At 43.6% G+C, this 22682-nt stretch overlaps 1 protein-coding gene across 1 annotated transcript; it reads left to right on the top strand.

Annotated features, from left to right (window-relative positions):
- Positions 1-5514: 5514 nt before the first annotated feature.
- Positions 5515-17604, top strand: LOC119391007 (Golgi pH regulator A-like). Its single transcript, XM_037658718.2, has 6 exons — positions 5515-5616; positions 6924-7013; positions 8026-8091; positions 8549-8607; positions 10450-10645; positions 17389-17604. Exons 1-5 carry the CDS (start codon positions 5578-5580, stop codon positions 10595-10597), a joined length of 402 nt encoding a protein of 133 aa, XP_037514646.1. The 5' UTR covers positions 5515-5577; the 3' UTR covers positions 10598-10645; positions 17389-17604.
- The last annotated feature ends 5078 nt before the right edge of the window (positions 17605-22682 follow it).

The following is a 22682-nucleotide window of genomic DNA, read 5'->3' as shown; positions in this document are numbered from 1 at the left end:
GCGTGCGCTGAGCGTGATAGTGTCAATACAGCAAGGTTTCTCGGCGCCCATGACCCACCATGCTCATTCCCGCAACAGTGACTGCTTTCATTCCTACATAATGGTGCGGGCTTGAACACTGTCACAGCGATCGGTGGCCCCAGCACATTCAGATTGTTTCCTGGGAAAAGCGTGCAGGGAGGCTTAAGTATCGCTACGCCACACGCATACCCAAGCAGGTAGCTGAAGATACTTGTTGTGATAAGGCTGTCGGCGATAATTCATACTGGTGCGCTCGTCAGTGGCCGCCACCTCGCCTTTGTTCTTTCCTGGTGCTTACCTACAAAAGCATCCCCACAATTGTTCGGAACCCGGAATAGTTGATCAACCGTTCTTCGCACTTCTTGAAAAGATAAAAGACCGTTTGTGGCACATTGTGGTGTCGCCAAGTTCAACGGCGCAGTAAACTTTTATGGCACAAAAAGTTATCGGGTGATTCCACATAAGATCGAACAAACGATGGCTGGTCGACCTCTTAAATTTATTTCAAAATTTTATATATTATTGCCTGATGAGTGAAAAGAAGAGATCCGCAATTTGTTTTGCCGCCAAAAATTTTTTCGAAGCACAGGAAATCAATAATGACGAAGAGGTGGAGTGGAGCGCTCATCCGCTCTGCTTTCTTGGCCAACTTTCGTTATGAACTGCACAAAATATATTAAAGTTAGGCAGCTGAAATTTCTTTAACTAAATATATGCATGTTTTTGCTTCTGCTCAGGTATTTTTAGTTTTTATGTGTAGTGCTGATGTTTTTATAAAAAACCTCAAAATTGGCCCAGGAAACGTTATTTTCTTCACTTTGAAGGTCTTGATCTCAAAAAAGCCTTGTAGCAGAGCAACAAAAATTACGTTCTTCGCATACTTATCTACCAAACTTCCGAATTTTATATTTATATAACTTTTGAGTAAAGAGATACGATCGGGCTAAGTTCAAGAAAACACCGAACAATGGAATCTTCTGACGACAATAAACAAAAAAAAACATTTTTTATATTTCTTAAACTCTGTCCACTTATTCTCCTTATATCAGCTTTCAGAATCACTGAAAACATACTGCATAATTTCGTTGCACTAATAGTTACGGCCCCTCCAATGAGACCCTTAGGCAAGGGTGGGCAATTCCGACTTCTCGCCCAGCAAGTGTATAAAATGCAGGCAGGATTGAATTTCTTTTTATTAAAAGGCCAGCAATACCGAAAAAGGTGTTGATGGCACTGAAGACGTTCATTTTGAAATTATTTGGTCACTGCAGCGGCCACGAGCACGGTGCTACCAAGCAGGCGCGCGCGCGCACCCGAGTTGCTCATTGTAAGAGGCGGCGCAGTGAGAGCTCGTTTTCGCGTCCTCAGACCGATTGAATTCAAAATAGCAGCACCTCTAGGGTGACTTGAATGCACGTGCACTGGAGCTTCGCTATTCTATCCACCCTCTGTTCGCATCGCAGCTAGGCGCTCATAACACTGCGGAGATGGAAGCAAGATGAAAACTCTATAAGGGAGCTATGAGCGCTCGCTTCACGCATGCTGCTGCCAGAAAAACTGCGCTGCGCCAGTTGCGATCAGTGGAAAGCATGAACGTGGCGCTCCAGTGGCAAAGCAAAATATGTAATGTCAAAGGAAAGAAAAGCAAAACTATCGGTAACCGGATGCGCTTGCCTATCTTAGATGTCGGCAGCAGATGGCCTGAACTGGCCGCGTGTTTGGTCGGCTGATCACACTTCATTCGGCGCCGATAGTTCGTGCACTTTGCTCTTACTCTACTCCTCCTGTGCGTCTCATGGCGAGACTGTATAACTCTAAATGAGTGTAGCATTGTGGAGACTACCTCTCGAAGCACAAGAAGCTTGAAGCAGTACTGACACGAATTTTAAAAAATTTCGGATTGTTCCTCTAAAAAAGAATGCTGGTGTCGAGAAGCCTAAAACGACTATTGTGGTGCCTGGGAATGCATTGTATATATTTTAATTAGCAGCACCTTAAAAAGACACTTTTGGCTTCGATAACGAGGTGGTGGCTTCTCAGTGACGTTTCATAGCAGTGTGACATCACAGGAATACAGAAACTCGCGACGTACTAGCGGCAAATCCGTCATCTCCTCGTGGTGCACATAAGCAACGATGAGTGAATTGTCGTCCAGTGACCCTGACTGTGATTTCTACGATTTAGGCTGCATGCAGGACGCAGAACTCGCAAACTCGGGGGAACTGTCTTGACTCGTCGGGATAATGCCCTTGCAGTGGGGCTGGCTTGCAAATGCTCAGCGACGAAAACTTCAAAGTCAATTAAAATATTTTATATGTGTTCCCCGACTCCGGGGTATGGGCAGCGTTGACATGCATACCAACAAAGCAAAAAATGTTCCTTTTGCGATGTCTCAAAATCGTGTCAGTACTCCTTTAATTATTGCAAAGAAGCGAAAATTTCGCAGTTACCGACCTAGACATTCATGCTATGAAGGAACGTTTAACACCCAAAAGATAAGTGACTGTCACTGAGACGGACTACTTGTGCTACGCGTGCTTTCGCTACCACTCACGGAACGCGCAGTTGAACGATGACATTCTTATGTCCCCTGAAAAAGAAATCGACGTCATTAACCAGATCACTGCGACTACCGGTGCACGTGCATTCAAGTCACCCGAGAGGTGTTGCTGTTTCGAACTCAATCGGTCTGAGGACGCGAAAACGAGCTCCCACTGCGCCGACTCTTACAACGAGCATCTCTGGTGCACGCGCGCCTGCTTAGTAGCCCCGCGCTCGTGGCCGCTGCAGTGACCAAATAATTTCAAAATTAACGTCTTCAGTGCTGCCGACACCTTTTTCAGTACTGCTGGCCTCTTAATAAAAACAAAATTCAATCCTGCCTGCATTTTATGCACTTGCTGGGCAAGAAGTTGGAATTGCCAATCCTTGCCTAAGGGTCTCATTGGAGGAGCTGTAACTATTAGTGCAACGAAATTATGCAATATGTTTTCAGTGATTCTGAAAGCTGATGTAGAGGAGGATAAGTGGGCAAAGTTTAAGAAATATAAAAAATTGGCTTTTTTTTTAATTGTCGTCAGAAGTTTCCATTGTTCAGCGTTTTCTTGAACTTAGCCTGATTCTATCTCTTTACTGAAAATTTATATAAATATAAGATTCAGCAGTTTGGTAGATAATTATGCGAAGAATGTAATGCAGAATTTTTGTCGCTCTGCTACAAGGCTTTTTTGAGATAAAGACCTTCAAAGTAAAGAAAATAACGTTTCCTGGGCTAATTTTGAGGGTTTTTATAAAAACATCTACACTACACATAAAAACTAGGGGTGTGCGAATATTCGAAATTTCGGATATTTTTCGAATAGTGTTTGCTATTCAATTCGATTCGCACTGGAATTTTACTATTCGAACTGTTCGAACTTCCCAAAAACAAGTACAGTCAACGCCCGATTGAAAGTCACCCCTTCAAATTTTTAATATGCTTCACCTCATTACATTCTCGTATGGCGGCAAAGCTGCCTTTTAAGCTCCGTTACAGTCGAACTTTGCCAATACACAATCAACAGCCAATTGGAAGTGGTCCCTAGATTTTCACTATGCTTCACCTCATCACACCCCGGTATTGCGGCAAAGCTGCCTTTCAAGCTCCGCTACGGTCGCAAATGTATTAACTCAAGAAAACGCTGGTTATAACATGGAGATGAAAGATGTGGTAGAGTTGGGGGCTCAATTAATTTTGTTTTGGGCCTGAAATTTGGGCAGGAAGTCAGAAAAATCGGAAGCCGAAGCTTTTTAGCATCCAAAATTTCAGATGTTCTTATATATCGATGTCTACGAGGCAGATTTGGAACTACGGACTTGAAGGGAGCACACCCTTATCTGCCACATCAGTTGGGCTTCCACAGAAGTTGAAAGAGGAGGAGAGACTGAGGAAATGGCATCTTTGCCTACCACATATAAAGTGTTGTCGGCAACACTTTGGTTGCACCAAATCATGTACATAAATACAATTCGGCCTTTACATTGCCTCATTCTTGATAAGACAACTATGACACACCACCCCCCGCCAGTGCTTCATCAACCTAGCGAAAAGAAACACTTTCATGTTGCTATCTCATAAGAATATGTTTAGGAATCCTCTAACTTTTTTTTCTGAAATTTCGCTTCGAAAGTATTCGAAAAATATTCAAGAAATATTCAAGAAATATTCGAAAAATATTCGATTCGATTCGCACTCATACTTCAATATTTGAATTCGCTTCGCACCCAAAATTTTGCTATTCGCACAGCTCTAATAAAAACTAAAAATACCTGAGCAGAAGCAAAAACATGCATATATATTTAGTTAAAGAAATTTCAGCTACCTAACTTTAATATATTTTATGCAATTCATAATGAAAGTTGGCCAAAACAGCAGAGCGGATGAGCGCTCCACTCCACCTCTTCGTCATTATTGATTTCCTGTGCTTCGAAAAAATTTTTGGTGGCGAAACAAATTGCGGATCTCTTCTTTCCACTCATCAGGCAATAATATATAAAATTTTGAAATAAATTTACGAGGTTGACCAGCCATCGTTCGTTCGACCTTACGTGGAATCGCCCTATCGCAGTATGCAGGGTGCGCACTAACTGGTAGGCATAGGACGAACCACTAGGGCTTAAACGGTCAGCGAATGCATTAGGCTCTATGAGACTCAGTCGGAGATTCGTTGCAATTATGTTTTAACCATTAGTATGTTTAAAGTGGGTACATATTAACAAGGTTTGACTGTACACACCAGGCACGTAGGCAGGGGGGGGGGGGGGGGGGGGGGGGCCCGGGCCCCCCCCCCCCCCCGAAATTCGTCAACCTTCTATATTTCCGGGGAACTTTTTCTTCTTTTTGCCATGGAAAGACTTTCTTTCGAACAATTAGGCCTCGGGCCCCCCCCCCCCCCGAAAAAAAGTTCTGGCTACGTGCCTGGTACACACTGTGTGTTTAAATCCTAGGATGTACTAGTTGGAATTAACATTTTGTCCACATACACACACTTTGAAAACTTTATGGAAGCAGTTACCGTAATGACTCCTCCACAGTTAGGGAATGCTTGTTGTCACAGCAATCCTGTACTTCTTCCAGTCAAGCCAGTTGACACTGATAACACATGCTGATGGCATGGTGATGTTTGGTTGTTGTGCCTTTCCGTTAGCTCGTTGTCGTTAAACACCTGTTTAACGGATTCAGCCGGTCGCTGACCACTGCAGCTGATGTCCTCGAAAGTGTGATAAACTCAAACTACAGCCTGTGTTCTCATTTTTCTCAACCATATGCCCTATGGAAGCATGGCAGATACTAGCAAGTGCCTGTTGCTGGCCAACGTACCATATTGGTTGCCAGGGGACAAATATATATTTATCACCTATAATTGCGGCCCATGTTACTGGTATACTTGATTATAACAATTTTCTATCACCTCAGCTGTAGTTACTGGCGTTATATATAATCTTTTCAATATTTTGCAGTGCACAATCAACATTGTCTTTGATCGCGTCGGGAAGGTGGACCCTGTGACGAGGGGAATGCAGATTGCTGTTCATTACATGGGATTTGATGTTGATGTGAGTCAGCTTGTCTACCTGGCTACTCTCTCAGATTCGCAGTTTTCGTTTGGTTATGACGATTTCTTCTCTGAGCGAAAGTTGCCACGATACACAACCAGTGGCATACGTATGTGCTGTGGTTCAGTAATGTCTTTGTAAAGCCTGAAGCATCATGCCAATGTTGTTTCTATGCTAACCTCACCCAATATTGCAGAACTTCTCCTGCAATGTAGAATGAATCGACGCCATTTGGCGATTCAGAGTGCGCGCTGACAACTTGTCTTTTTTGACACTGAACACGCATCAGTGACAATGTTGACGTTGATGTGACATATGCACATGATGTCTCACACCACAATATTGCTAGTACCTCTTTGAAGGCTACACTTCCTTGCTTTTGTTTTGTGACCTTCATGAGCTTATTTCTTGCAGGATCAAGGCCTCTCCCTGACATATTACTGATATTGCCATCTCCCGATCTTTTAATTAGTTCTTCCACCTTCTTAGCTGTCAATTTTACGTCATATTTCTTCGTTCCATGAAATCATGTATGCGTAAGACTAACATTGTTAAGAGGAATGCTTTGTGTACAGCTTAAACACGTGTGCCTCTTGTGCAACTGTTTAATTAAATTGGGCATGATGTCCGTTTAGATGCTAAGAAATTTCTATACCAGAAACATTTAGGTTGTGATGTCGCTTCTTAAAGGGCGTGTCACCAGGTACAGCCATTTTGAGCTGACAAGCTCAGTCCATACATTGCACGCTCACGATCGCGCCTGTCAAGATTTACTACGCTATGCATCACAGAAAGAGCTCAAATTTCAAACTGAACATCGCTTGCCCGTCCTCTCATGGTTTCCGCGCTCTGAGATGGAGGGTATGATGTACAACACCGAGTGTGTCTACTTAGATATTGGCAACGTTTCTAAACCAATCAAGTTTCACAGCTTCGCGTGTTCCGGCACAAGCACCTGTCACCGTGAACCACAATGCAGGAATTGCCACTTGCGATGCATTCCACGTTGCTTGGCGCTCGCTTGCTTACTTTTGTCATTGTTGTGGAATTTTCCCTAACCAGGCTGAGGGAGAGCTGCAAAACTGAATTGGTAAAAATGTTACGTGTCAGTGCTGTGCGTAATTTGCTTGTGCGTGCTGACTGTGCTTGCTACAATTGCTGTGATCTGTGTTTTGTTTTGGTTGTTTTTTTTTACCACAAGCTCACCCATTAAAGAGTACCTAACTGATGCTTTTCGTAGAACTATTTGGTTTTTATGATTCTGTGTGTCTTTGATATCTGACAAAATATTGTTATTTTGCCTGTAGGTGAAGTTTTGGTCGCAGCATATATCTTTTATTCTGGTTGGCATCATTGTCATCACTTCTATACGAGGCCTATTGATAACCCTCACTAAGGTAAGCTGCATTATTGTATTTCTCAACGTGCCATTTGGAACCTTAATGCTTGTTTTTTATTTTCACTGTAAAAAAATGTCATTCCTACAGTTTAGTGAAGTTTGGTGCCAGAACAAAAAAAATTGGAAAGTGCGGGACTCCATTTTTTTTTTGTTAGACACAGCCACATATATAGAATATGAAGGTGATTACAAAATACTTCATGATGTCATGAGGTGTAGTCGGGATTTTATCACGTGCGGAAGAAGCTACTACAGCCTTCCAGCTGTGCATGCGTGCATATGTGTATGTTGTACATACACACATAATGGCCTGTCAAAAATTTGGTGGTGGGACGCAGCGCTTAAACAAACCCTGTCTACACCAATGCTATCTCAGTAATTCAGTGAAAAAGATATGCGTTCCTGATATTACGCTTCACTGTATGACGGGCAAGTCCTTTGGCTGTTAGATGCCTCGCTGCATTACACTGCTGTATTGCATTGAAACTACCTACACAAATGAAACCCTTGTTGCGTGAGCCATTCACATATTGAGTTGCGCAGCTTGCTTACTTGGTTAGCTTTGGTCTCAATGCGTTTTTTGACAATATCTGCCAGAACAGCGCCATTTCGTCTGCACGAATATTTCCAATGACACAAGAAGTGCTCACCATACCGTTAGAAGAAGTCCACTTGCAGGAACGTTGTGTGGCCCAGCATTTGATATACCAAAAGGGGCTGTTAACTGTTTCAATATATATGTAGTACAGTGCTGGTACTCTTGCATGGGATTTCCAAGGCTGTGTTACACCTGTTCGATGTAAAGAATAAGTGAGTAGACCATACTTAATGTGTCCTCATTCTATAACATTATTGTGCATCAAGTGATGGTGTATGCATAAATACGTTAGCAGCTCCTTGTTTTCATGCTTTCGTTAAATGTTGCTTTTTGTGCTCGTTAGATGGCTCATGTGCATTATTTGAAACGTCTGTTTCTTCTGTTTCTTTTCTCTGTCTTTCTTTCTTTGCAGTTTTTCTATGCAATTTCAAGCAGCAAGTCCTCCAACATAATTGTCTTGGCTCTCGCCCAAGTCATGGTGAGTTTTCGTCAAAATATTTTGCCAGCAAGGTCATTTCTGCATTAACAGTTAAAATTAACACATAGAGTTTGGCACCCGAAAGTAACTCATTGGCTACGAGAGGTGCTGCCCTAGGTGGGTGCCGTGACTTTATTTAGACCTCCTGGAATTCTTACATGTGCACCCACTATGCAATAAAGAAGTGTTTCTGCATTCCATTTTACCATAAAAGTGCCATTGCGGTCGGCAATGAAACGCAATACACTGCGCTCAGAAGTGAAATGCCATAGCCTTAGGTTCACTGCTGCTTATGCACATATTTGTATTGCATCAGAAAAATGGGCAAATGCTGAATTCATTTACCTCAGTTTTTGGCATTTAGAACTATTGGCTGACGGGGCAGTGGCATTGGCATATTGTGTAAACCAGAAAGCTTTAAGGACTTGGTAACATTTTTTGCTTCTTTTTATTGCAGGGAATGTACTTTGTTTCATCTGTGCTGTTGATAAGGATGAATATGCCTGCAGAATATAGGTGATACCACAAACTATTATTTATGATGTCCCTCTCTGCATGCTTTCTCCTTGCTATTTCTTCCTCCTCCTTGTTTTGCCTGAGTTAGTGTTGTTTTTCATCATATTATCAGCATATCTGTTTTCTGACTTTCTCTTGAAAGGGCCCTGCAACACTTTTCAGCATGGTCAGAAAATGCCGCCAATTGGTAGTCGAGGCTCCTGAGAACACGTGAGCCAAACATTATAGCACAGCACACAGCCTGGCATTTACCATTAATTCTCAAAGTCAGCTAGAAATCGCTCACTCTTCTCTCGACAAATGATGCTATAAACCCAAATGACCGAGCCATAAACCCAAAGTCCACGGTCACCGGCTCATTTGAGCATCATGAGCTGCCTAGTTATGGCAGCCGCCGCGGGATACCACTGCGTGCCCGCAGACGCTCACGAACACACTGAAAGTAAGCCGCACGTTTGAAGCAAAAATGAGAAAAGAAAGTGCTCAAGGTCATGATGTGTGCTGATGAAGGGATGTAGCTTTTTGCTCCCTTGTCATCACCCCCACACCCACCCCTTGCGTAGCTTTCAGCACGCATGCTTAAAGCGTGTGATAAATCCTTGTAAGTCTGTTCATACTTGATGAATTCTAAAAATTTTTGCGCCTGTCGATTATTGAGGCAATAAACTCCTTTAATGATGCCATTTCATGATTACTTGGAAAAGTGTTGAGGGCCAGGGCCCTGCAACACTTCTTCAGCCTGGTCAGAAAACACTGCCGATCAGTAGTCGAGGCTCCTGAGAACAGGTAAGCCAAACATTTTAGTGCAGCATGTGGCCTGGAATTTACAATTAATTCTCAAAGTCTGCTAGAAATCGCTCTCTCTTCTCTCGACAAATGATGCCGTAAACCCAAATGACAGCTTCATAAACACTAAGTACAGGGCCGTTGGCAGATTTGAGCATCGTGAGCCGTATAGTTACTGTGGCCACCACGAGATGACGCGACATGCCCGCGCGCGCGCTTGTGATCACGCTAAAAGTAAGCCGCACTTACGAAGAAACAAAAATAAAAAGAAGTGCTCAAGGTCATGATGCGCACTGACAAACGGACGTAGCTTCTTGACCCCTTGTCATTCCTCTCTTGTGTAGCTTTCAGCAGGCTGGCTGGTACAAAAGGAGATAGAAAGTGCTTAAAGCGTGCGACAAATCCCTGCAACTCTGCTCATACTTGATGGATTCTAAAAATTTTTGTGGCAGTCGATTCGTGAGGCAATAAACTCCTTTAATGATGCCATTCGATGATTACTTGGAAAAACGTTGCAAGGCCCCTTTAAGTTTACACCCCATTCTGTGCCTTGTTATTTAATGCTGTTGGTGAACTTGTTAGGTACTATAATTATTAACTAAACGATGCTGTGTCCTCTCTGTACATTACTTTAAGTGAGACTTGGTGTGCATATAATGTTAATGAACAGGCTACATTGCCCAATGGAAGAGTATCAAGGAATTTATTGTGCACGTACACCCTTTATCAAAGTAAAGACAATCTGAACATTGCTAGGAATAGCCTACTCACCATTAGTGTTACCACAGTCTGTTCATCTGAAAAGTACAAGGTTTACAGCTTAGATATTTGAGCCACAAATGAATGACCGGTTAGCTAGTGTCGCTGATGAAAAATTAGGGGTACGTGCAAGGGCCAAAGATGGGCGGTAAAACACACCTTTTCTCGTGGGAGCCTCTTTCCTGGATGTTATCAAAGTTCATGCTAGTAACCACAATGCTTGGATCCTGCTTGCTGGTTTAACAGAGTCTGAAAAAGGTACGCTGTAATTATGCCATATCATTGTCATGTTTCCAGGTCCATCATCACAGAAGTACTGGGCGAGCTGCAGTTCAACTTTTACCACCGGTGGTTTGATGTGATATTCCTTGTCAGTGCACTCACAAGCATCGGCTTTCTTTACTTGGCCCACAAGCAGGGCCCTGAACGTGACACTGTGCCATAACTCGGCTTCTTCGTGAATGACAACACTTGTTTCACGTGGGCATGCTAGGTGATGCACTATTTCTTTCGGTGTATAATAACCGCAGTGCGGTATTTTTTATACTAAATGTATAGTCATTCTGCATTTTAATGCCAAGTGTGCTTTGTGAGTTTAGTGAGTATTGTGACCCATGGTGAACTGGTTAGTCTAAGTTTGGGCCACCATCCTCGCCATAATAGCGTGGTCATTCAAGAAATGTGGAATATAAACTGTGCTTGACCACACGAAGATGACTTGTTGCAGTCCACAGCAACGAAGAGCTGTCAATGAGTGATGACATTGGGCATAAACGGCGCATAAAGTTTCATTTAACACTGCAGATTTCATCTTTTTTTTTCAGCCATCATGATCAAAGGCATGCAATGTTTTTTTTTATGCGATCAGATGACTGTTATAGTTGGGTGTGCACTGTTTTTTACATTTATATGATAAAAGCTGCCTGCATACGGGATTCGGGGATGTGGTATAATTTGGCAAGCACGCCAAATTGCAGGCAAAATTGCCAAATAAAGCAGCCGGTATTTCAACAGTCCCATCAAGGTCAAATTAATGGAGGTTGACTAGTGCTCAAGTGCTTACTGCAGCCAGGGCATACCTGTGCCACTTTTAATTAAGAGTTTCTTAAACACTGCAAAAATATTGAAATATTGAAGCTGCACCTCTGTTACACTTTTGTAGCCTGCTCATTTATTGTGTCATCTTACTGATTTAGCATTTCTAGAGCATGACAATCAAGAATGAGTCTAGTTTGATTTAAATATGGAATCTTTTTCCCATGTATTCCTTTAACATGCCGTAGGTCAGCATTAGCACATCCATATTACACCGTATTTTGGCTATGCTACGGTTGTGACTGAAATGCATTGCATATTCTTGCCAACCGGTACGCCCATTCACTAAGTGTGATGATACAGGAATATTCGAATTTCCATGATCCGTAATGAAGCATTGCCACAGCACGAAAATGGAGGCAAGACAATCTGATAATTTTAGCTTAAAAGAATGTCGAACTTTTTAAGCCAATGTTGCCAAGATTTCTGGAATGTGTGCTCTTTACACTCAGTTTGGCACCTCTTTCATTGCTGGTCGATTCCACGAAAGATCGAAAAAAGCTGTATATTTGATGTTTCCGATTTTCCTGATAATTTTGTATGTTGTGCACATATGACTGCACAGCACGAAATCGCAGTTCGTTTACAAATAAAAATTTTTTTCAACACAGGAATATTCGACAAGCGTTGCCGGTTGATGATGACCATTTTACGAAGAGTGCGTTTTCGTAAATTCGCAACGATGCTGGCAGCTACTGAAGCTATATATTACAAATATCTTTCTTTTTAGCGGAAGTAGAAGTAAGGAGGAAATAGCTCTTATCATTTCATGCAATTCTGAGCAAACGATGTATTTTTAAAAATTCACGAAAAACGCTGCGTTTCTGAAAATCAGTCAAATTTGGGAGGCTATGGCTACTTCTGTGAGCATCTTAGCTTGTTCATATTTGTAGTATGAATAGGCCTTTATGTGAACAATGAACCTCTGCATTTGTATTTCTCTAGTAATTTTCAAAGTAATAAATTTTCATGCTCGAAACATCAAAAAGACAAAAGTGCTCTTCGATTCAAATATATATAATAAAAAAAAAACCCAATCTCAATTTTGTTCAAAGTCCCCCAAAATGTCCTCAAAGCACCGAAGAATGATATTATGAAAAAACATGTTGCATCCTTTTTATTAGAACAACAGCAGAAAATGTCAAACATTGTGTTTCCAGAGCTTGGTGGCTACTGTGTACAGGACATCTCTTGTCACAAGAAAATACAGTTAACACCTCTTTCTTTCTTCTCTGAGCTTCGCTAAACAACAGTACCGTTGTATTTTTGGTAAGTGGGAACTGTTTCGTAAAGAAAAATATCGTTCCAATTAAATGCATTTGCGACACCATTTATATTCCTTGTCGACGGGCAGCACGGACATTTTCATTCCTCTGGATAATTTTTTTTTTGAGTAAATGCGCTTATATAAAAGCAATGAAGCTAAACGCGAAAATCGTGTAGCTGAGTCGATCATGCATTGTAAGAATGTGAGAAATCGCAAATGGCGACAGTGGTGAACGGTGAGTACCGCAGTGCAACCTAAGGACAACAGCCACACATGGTTTGCCAGGCTTTGTCGCTCTGCACGAGAAAATGCTGGGATCGATTGCATTGGTTACACGATACATTTTTCACCGCTCGTCACTCTCCCGTCAGGAATCTGAATCCGCACTGTGCGCATCGTGTGGCGGATCGAGTGGCCCGCGCTCCATGCCTTCGTGTAAGCGGAGTAGCGCGCGTTGCGCGTACCGGTTCAAAGGGCGGCTCGATAGACGCCTGCTTGAGCAGATGGCAGCAACGAGCATGGCTGTGCCAGACAGCCAAATAACACCAGAGAAAGAAGTCACGCTTCCAAATTGCGCTTCACTTTGATGCGATCACTGTCCTACGCTCTGACGGTGGCTATGCTTAGGCGTTATAGCCATGACCGAGTTTTTTGTGCAGACTACCTCATGGTGCACAAGAAGAAAATTCCGCTGCAGCGCAATTTTCGTTGTGTGGAAGATATCGGAGTCTCTCTTTTGCGGAGGGTCTTGAAGCAGGATGCACGCTCAATTCAAGAGGGGGACCACATCTGCCAGCACTGCTTCAAGAAATACAAGGACATGGTTTCATCTTACCCGGACTCCGGCGCTGCTGGTGACGCCTTTGTCCCTGAAGAAGAGACAGTCGGTGAGATGAACAAGTTGATTGAGTTTTCTACCATTTCACCACTGAGGCTCCCCAGTCGTATTCCTCAAATGCGAAGAAAGGCTTATGCAGAGGGAAAACAGAAAGAAATTGAAAACGCCATTTCAATGAAACTTCAATCAGGAGTCAGTGCCATATTTGGGAAAACCGCCAGTCCTGGGCCATCAAGCAAGAATTGTGGTGACTGTAATGAATGGCTGGCAAACTTGGGAAAAGCCTACCAAGCATCGACATCATACCAAGAACGCCTGCAATTGTTGACACTACTGCCAGCAAACCTTGACACACGAATAATTCGAGTCGCCATACCAAGTGTATCAAGCTACATGCTTCAAAAGGCACGAAGTTGGCGTGAGAAGCACGGCGTGTGGGCTGTCCCTGATCCACAGCAGAGGTCTCGCTTAAGTGCCAAGGATGTGGAAACTGCCACGGAATATTACACGAAAGATGAATGGGTGCTCACGGCAAAGCCCAAACAAAAAAGACGCTGTGGCTGTTCTTGTTGATGGTGAAAAGCAGTACATAGCCAGAAGATTTATGACTCGCTCAATACGGGAGGCATATCGTGTATTCAAAGAGGCTAATCCGGGCATTTCTATGGCGTTGTCAAAATTTCATTCACTGCGGCCTAGCTGGGTTCTTGCTCCACACCAAGTTTGTCTTTGTGTGTATTGTGCCAACACCATGCTTTGTGTTTCTGCATTGAAAAGCTTGATGGGTGATGTCTATACCATCGGGGACTTGAAGGAGTTGTGCATATGTTCGTCACCAACAATGCAGTGCTGCCTAGGTAACTGTGAGTTGTGTCCAATGAGAGATGGAATCACTATCAGAACATTGGGAGCACCCTTCGAGGCTGACGTCACCTATGTGGTGTGGGAAAACGGCGACCTTACAAAGAAAACATCGCCGGTGACTTCCTTTGTGAAGGAGCTTGCAAACTGGATCTCCAAGTGGGTCCCGCACGGCTATATACGACGAACACAGTCTGCGGCAATTCATGAAGCAAAACAATGCAAGCAGCAAGCATCCTTTGTGCTGCATTTTGACTTCGCAGAAAACTGGACTGCAGTTCTTCCAAATGAGGTTCAATCCTATCACTGACACAAGAAACAAGTGTCAATTTTCACTTGTGTTGTAACTACCAGAAAGACAGCACGCAGCTACGCAGTTATAAGCGATGACATGTCACATGACACAGCCCACGCCTGCTTCGCGCTAAGCAAAATGCACAAGTGCCTTCAAATCTCTGCTGAAAGCCACGTCACCTATGTAAGTGATGGGGCCGCAAGCCACTTCAAAAACAAATTTCAATTGTATGAGCTGTCACGCAAAGAATATAAGACAACAAACTGGCTCTTCTCTGCAACGGGCCACGGAAAAAATGCATGCGATAGAATCGGTGGAGTCGTAAAGCATCAAGCATCTCTTCACAACCTACAGGCAGAAAGTTGCGGTGTAATACAGTCAGCAATTGAACTGGTTGCACAATTGCAAGACAAGCTGAAGAATATTAAGCTGATCTATGCACCGGCCTGCGAGATCGAGTGTTTCAGGAAGGAAAAAAGGAAGGAATGGGTCAGCATCACCCGCGTGGAAGGCATCCATTCATGGCATGTTTGGCAATGCAAACCAGATGCAACGCAAACAAAACGTGTTTTGTCCGTGCTGCCACCAATCTTCACATAATCGATTCTTTTTAAACTTGCATTGATCGCATATGGTTTGACACTGTACACATTTGGGCCAACAAAAACAAAACCTCTTGGCGACCGCTCTCCAGAAGTTACTTTCCATTCCTTAAGAGACCTTGCCTTTTATACCAACCTCTCAATTCTGGCACAGCACGACATCATAAGAAACGCATGGAGGGAAATGCAAGATATGAATTATATTCAACTGAAGTAGATGAAAAAAGGAGGGTACAACTGGAAGTGCCTACTGTGGACTGAGGGATGTCTAAAACTGGCATGTAGTCACAAACCACGCAAATGCATTTAATTGGAACGATATTTTTCTTTACGAAACAGTTCTCACTTACCCAAAATACGTCGGCACTGTTGTTCAGCGAAGCTCAGAGAAGAAAAAAGAGGTGTTAACTGTATTTCCTTGTGACAAGAGATGTCCTGTACGCAGTAGCCACCAAGCTCTGGAAACACAATGTTTGACATTTTCTGCTGTTGTTCTAATAAAAATGATGCAACTCGTTTTTTCATAATATCATTCTTCAGTGCTTTGAGGACATTTTGGGGGACTTTGAACAAAATTGAGATTGGTGTTTTTTTATTATAGACTTTTGAATCGAAGAGCACTTTTGTCTTTTTGATGTTTCGAGCATGAAAATTTATTACTTTGAAAATTACTAGAGAAATACAAATGCAGAGGTTCATTGGTCACATAAAGGCCTATTCATACTACAAATATGAACAATCTAAGATGTTCACAGAAGTAGCCATAGCCTCCCAAATATGACTGATTTTCAAGAACGCAGCGTTTTTCGTGAATTTTTAAAAATACATCATTTGCTCAGTATTCCATGAAATGGTAAGAGCTGTTTCCTCTTTACTTCTACTTCCACTAAAAATAAAGATATTTGTAATATATAGCTTCAGTAGCTGCCAGCATCATTGCGAATTTACGAAAACACACTCTTCGTAAAATGGTCGTCGTCAACCGGCGACGGTTGTCGAATTTGCCTATGTTGAAAAAAATTTTTATTTGAAAACGAACTGCGATTTCGTGCTGTGCAGTCATATGTGCACAACATACAAAATTATCAGGAAAATCGGAAACATCAAATATACAGCTTTTTTCGATCTTTCGTGGAATCAACCTGCTGTGGTCACAATGCGCCACAGTAAATGTTTTTGAAGTGTGCAGACCTCTGCCAGCTTCATGAAAGATTGGAGGTTTTGAGCACGGACCTCGCAACTTTAAATGATGGTCACGCTCCCTTGGCATTGATAGATCTTGCTATGGCTCAGTAGTTTGTATCATATACCCACTGAGCCATCCTGGAACAGAAAACATTGTACTTTGTATGCTCTGGCTGGTACATTTTAAAACATCGTGTCACTCCTAAATTTGGGCCAACTGTGAACTTACTTATAAAATTTCTCTTGTTCATTACTGGGGCCATCACACAAAATATGCTGTCATTAGGCCACATGTTTATGAAAATGTGTTTAGATACACTTCATGTGGCTGGTGCAAATAACAACTGCTGTAACTAAACGTATTGTGCTGGTTTGAAACAGTCACGGTCAAGCTACCAACAAAAAGTGACAGTGTTGTAGTTAAAGTTATCTGTAGCAGAAAAGTAATCCTGGTACAGTTACAACTTTCAACAAAGCAACCTTCTACAGTTGCTGCCAATCAAGTAACCGCATTTTGTTTCTTTTATTGTAAGAACAGTGATTAGAATGTCCTAAACAAAAACAATATATTTCATTGCAATTCATTCTCGGATCAGTGCACCATTATTGAATTTCTGGGGTAAATAGTACATATACCAGCGTTATCCACCTCATAGCTTAACGAAATATTTGTGGCGCAACTGAGGACAAGGAAGAAAAACAAGCGAAGACAGGATGGAGCACCATAGTCTTCTCTCGTTTTTCTTCTCAGTTGCGCCACCAATATTTCGTTAAGGTATGCACCAACTCGCCCAATGTCGCGCTCCATTATGCACCTCAGTTTTTCTTGCATTTTCTTTCATAAATAAAGCATCATTGTTTCATATGTGCAGAGATATGCGTTTTAGTAACTAACAGAGCAACATTGCAGTCACCCCGTAAAATGCAGCTGGTTACCGGTAATACAATAATAGCAATTAGTTTCTCCTCAGAACTGGTTTTAATTAGTAGTGTGGTTTGTATGCGAGGTGCCTGCTTCAGAATTCATGAAACCACTTGTGAGTAAAGAAGTACGACCTTTACGTTTAACGCTACTATATCTCTGTTATTCTAGGTAGACTTTCACACCTGACTGAGAAGTGCTTATTGTACGATGTCAAATCCTGGCACACACTGATCAGCCATACTGCCACAAAAATATTGACAGGGTCATCTGTGAAGACTTGAGGCCACTAAGGTATTGCTGAAAAGAAGACTCAAGAGCCTGCAATAATAAAACATTACTTATATTGTGTTCTAATAAACTGTTCATCTATATTTTCATATTCAACCTGGGTACAAAGTAGGTTACATCAAATGTGTGTTCGCTTGCAATCTGAAAAACTGAAAGAGCATATGTATTAGTCTCCATAGAGAGGAAAGGAGTCATGTGAGCATAAAGTCAATACTTTACGCAGTGGTGTGTGTGGGAATCAAGTATTATGCAATAATGCTCGCTTCCAAACTTACCTGTATGGCACTGTGGTTAACCTTTCATGAAATACAAAGCCACACAACTTTTCATCTTAGTAACATTCACGATATGACATCATTGTATTTTTCAGTTGTTTCAAGGCACGAACACCTATGAACATGAAAAACTATATGTTCTACTTAATGCCATGCCACTACCAATCCAGAACACAGATTACATTGCATGTTATGGCCAAGGACATTATTAAAAAAAAAATGCAACGTGTAAAAACACTTATTTTAGTAGATGCAAGATGCAACACGGGGTGCCGATTAAGAATAATGTTATTGCAGAAATTGCGCGTTGTCTCTCGAGGATATCAAATCTTCAGCAGGCAACGTGATGCCACATTGTCAATTGTGTGAGCTCAAATTTGTTGTTTTGTGATTACGGTGTGCTCACGAAATGGGCCCTGTCATCCACACACGCTGCAATGTATGACTAGCCATCCTTTGAGAATGAACCGCCAATTCTTTCATTCTGGTTCAGCAAAAACAATTCATTTCTGGTTTAACTAATGAGAAACAAATATAATGGTTAATTTATTTTAATCGTTTTGTATTTGATTACATAGCAGAATAGGAATTACAAGAAGACTATTATAAATTTGTTTTGTATAAAAAAATATCGGGAACTTACGCTGACCAAAGAAGCTCGAGCTTAAAGGACAGGAGTGTTCACACTTTTTGTAAGTGCTAGGGGTCTTGTCTAGGAGCAAGTTATGCTAGGTAACTTGGTTTTTGCTTGTCACTGCCAAAACTTTAGACGTGTAACTTCGTTGGCAATTTTATTGAAAACCAGCAGATAATGAAGCCAAGGAAGGTATAGAGGACGTTAATTGTACTGTTTTAAGTGTGTTGTAGTAATTGTAATATAGATGTGAAGAAAGTAAGGTGGACGAAAAGGCAACTTGCTGCCGCCAGGGGCCGAACCTGCAATCTTCGGCGCGTCTGTATTATCTTCCACAAAGGCTTGTCCCATGAGACCAGACTTCTTTGTTCTGTCGACTCCATATAGTCTGCCGCATTAAAAAAAGATAAAGAATAAGGGAGGGCGTGTGGGAAGCTGCCATATTTTGCCGTCGCGCTATAGACAGTGGAAAAGCAAGTGACACCCCCCCCTCCACCTCCTTGTCGTAAACGCGCTGCGCCGCTTTGACAAGATTTTCACAGTGCTGTGCAAATGCCGACGCGCACGGCGCGAAAATGTCGCACAAGTGGCTTGCATAGCTGAAATGCAGTGGCGTAGCCAGGGGGGGCACACCGGGCCCGTGCCCCCCCTCCCCCCGAATTTCTTTTTGCCATGGCATATAGAGCTAAAAATGACACTCGATCACATTTGCCTGCCTGACCCCCACTTCAGATCAAGGAGGTGCCCCCCCCCCCCCACCCACCCCACCCCCGAAAAAAATTTCTGGCTACGCCCCTGCTCAGATGCCATACCACGTGTTACTGTGTGGCGGAGAAGTGATCTTCACTGCGGAAAGGAATGCGTAATAAATATCTATTACGTGACTAATATGCTGAGAGAAAATTTCGCCTGAGTTGTAGGCTTTGCCAGTGCAACTAGCAAGGACGACGCAACAGTCGGAGCAAAAAACGATCGTTTTATGCAAGCACAGATTATATAGTTGCTGGATAGTGCGCCGAGAGAGTGTGCGCATGTCAAATCTGCAGTCATGGTACAGTTGCCGGATACAGCCATGTGTGCTGTCGACATAGGCGTGCGCACAAGGGGGGCAGTGGGGCGGCAACACCCCCTCCCCCCCCCCCCCCCCCGATTACCGAAAGGGGGGACGCCAAGTCTGCCCCCCACCTTTATCAGTCGTACCTTACCGTCATTCGACACAGGTTTTTGATGATAATGGCGGCCGAGGACCTCTGACATTGCATTCAGAAGCTGTTTACTTCCATCTTTACCCCCGGAAAGCGGGGGACCAAAGGCAGCCCGTTGCGAAAAGCACGTCATTGCTTCGTTTTCATTGTTACGTTCATTGCCTAGCGTATTTTCTTTCGGACTTAACCGAAAATACGCTTAACTTAAGGGTATTTTCTTTCGGGAGAGAGAGGGGGGGGGGGAGCCTGCGGTGAACCTCGCCCCCTCCCCTCCCCTGATGGAGAATCGAGTGACCGCTTCAGAAAGTGGGAAGGGTCTCTTCAGCCCCACTTTTAACAGTGCATTTGGGCATGGGGGAGCGAGCCCCCACCCTTCATCTATTTTTGTAAATGCTGCTATGAGCTAAACATGTTATTCATGGCGCACTGCATGAAACGTGAAGAAAGGGCAGAGAAGAAACAGAGGAGCGCCAACTACCAGCTGTTTATTGACGGAAGATTTGCTTCGTTTACCACCCTTGCCCGTCAATAAACAGTTGGTAGTTGGCGCCCCTCTGTCTCTTCTCCATTGGTAGCGCAGGGTTCCCCATCAGGGGGGGCAAAGGTTCATCGCAGCGCCCCCCCCCCTCCCACCCTACTAAGTCAATGTATGGGGAAGATTTTGCACCCCCTTCTTAGGTGATTAGGAGGTGCGGCCGCTTCCCCCCCCCCCCCTCCCCCCCTTGTGCGCACGCCAATGCTCTGCTCTGTCCTTCACGTTTCAAGAAGTGCTTTATAGCCCAGGAACAAGTTCCAGCTCCCGTTAGCGTTAGTGCCGGTGCCAGGGACGTCGGAAACGGTCGCCTTTCATTCGCTGATCACACCTACGCAATTGTAGACGGATATGCGGTGCCTTCGACCTATATTGTGTTGGCATATGCAAATTTTTAATAGTGCATGCAGCAATATTAACAATGTAGCAGACTGCAGTGTGTCCCGGTGTACCAAGTCTCGAGGGAAGCAAGATGATTACTAGCACCCATGAGATTGCAGAGTGCAGACCAACCTATGTACTGGCACCTATATATTCCACGATAACCTCGCATATCATAGGGAGTGCACGGTGTACTTCCGTGTTCAATAAGCGGAAGCGGGGGAATCCGCTCCCCATTATACGGACCGAGCGACGTAACCTAATGCGCTTGGACGATGAAACGAAACTCGAAGGAAAACGTGGCGGCTTTCCACAACAAAGACATGCGCGTCAATGTATGTACATGAACACACATAGACGAGAGTAGAGAAAACTTCGGCGGGAGCGGGCCGGGTAACGGTGCCTGGGGAAGGTGCGACAAAAATGGAGCTGCGGCCTGCGCCTAGTTCTTTGTTACCATGACCGGGACACGGAACTACGGCTGCGTCTTTTGTGAAGGGTCTTCACACACTGGGGCGCCGCTTTGCTCCCCGCTCTTGAAGGAAGGTGAGCCAAATGGCCTCCTTTCTATCCCGACGGCCCTGTATTGTGCACGGTTGCAGACGCACCGTGTAAGCTTATTCGCACACGGAAGTCGCGCGCTCGATTTACCGTTCGTCGACCTCGTCTGGCAGCGGGAACTGATGTTGCAGAATATAGGTCACTTCGTTTTAGTCACACCCAAAATTTCCTCCTTTTTTAAAAAATAGTTTCGTTTTATAGCTGTTACGGCATTTGTTATAGCGCGCGCTTAGATCCCGAACACCCACCTACATGTAGGTATTGACGATTATGTGCTGGTATTTATTGGCGCAAGGGCCAGATATGACCAAAGAGCGTCATGACTCTGAGTGTCAATGAGTTATCTACGATCGATGGATTACAATAGACCAATCTCAACGCCTTACCGGCAAGAGTGCAGTCAGCGTTTGCCCCCCAAAAAATCTCGGAAATATGCTCTTTTTCTGGCGGTGCCAGGGCGGTGCCCATTTCGAGATCAAGTGGCTTTGATCTGTAAATGTAAATGCTAGGTTAGTTGTGAAAGATTGTTGATCCCGACGAAAGTTACACATCGTAATGCGTATTGGTGACTAGATTTCCAATAAGATTTGCCAAGACTTTGAGGCTTACTAAGAAAACTAGTAACACAAAGACACGCGTAAACAGCATGTGTGCGGAAAAAGTAGGAATTGCAGTTAAAAATACGGGAAACAGTGGAAAAACTAGTCCATAGACTGCATATAGTACTATATAAAGCGTTCACAATCTGTTCTAAACACACACAAACATACACGCACGCACACACGGGATTGTCTCCGTTCTTCCTTCATTATGGTCGGGAAACATCATCGATCATGTGCACTATTATTTTGTGTCGCCCGGACCCTTCGGAATCTGGGACTTTATCCGAGGCCGCCAGTTACGGCAGCTCGCACGTTTATTTAGCGCACGGCCAGGCCCACCAGAAACATTCTCATGACCAAAACTCGTCTTCATCATATTCACCTCCATGAAACAATCGTGTGGCTCCGCGTGCCCTCATCTGCTACCGGCCTTTCCGGGAAGCTCATGCCTAAGTATGACGGTCTTTACCGGGTCCTACGCCAGACGTCACCGGTCAACTACGTTATTGAGCCTTTATTCGGACATCACGGATGAACGGCGCCGCGGACGCGAGGCTGATCACATAGACCGTTTGAAACCTCACTATACGACCTGCCAGCATAGGTCGGCAAACTCACTCATGAGTCGACTCACTCGGGCTCGCTCAGACTCAGATCGGGCCATGAATGTGAGTCTGAGTGAGTCCGGGTGAGTGATATTTCGGTGAATTTGAGTCCGAGTGAGTCCGGTTGAGAAAAATTTTAGTGAGTCTGAGTACGACTGAGCCCTAAGCGCAAAATACATTTCTTGAGTGAGTCTGAGTGAGCTGCACTTTTTTTTTTTTGCCGACCTGTGCGGGCGACCAGTACTACCTGTGTCATTGGCAGTGTTGGTGGTAACGCGTTACAAGTAACGGCGTTACCGGTAACGCGTTACTTTTTTCAGTAACTTAGTAACGTACTCGTTACTATTTCGGAACTGTAACGGATAATGTACTTACGTTA

This window comes from Rhipicephalus sanguineus, chromosome 4, assembly GCF_013339695.2.
Source record: "Rhipicephalus sanguineus isolate Rsan-2018 chromosome 4, BIME_Rsan_1.4, whole genome shotgun sequence".
NCBI classification, from domain to species: Eukaryota; Metazoa; Arthropoda; class Arachnida; order Ixodida; family Ixodidae; genus Rhipicephalus; species Rhipicephalus sanguineus.
Note: the sequence above shows the minus strand (reverse complement) of the source record. Positions and strands in the feature narration are given on the sequence as shown.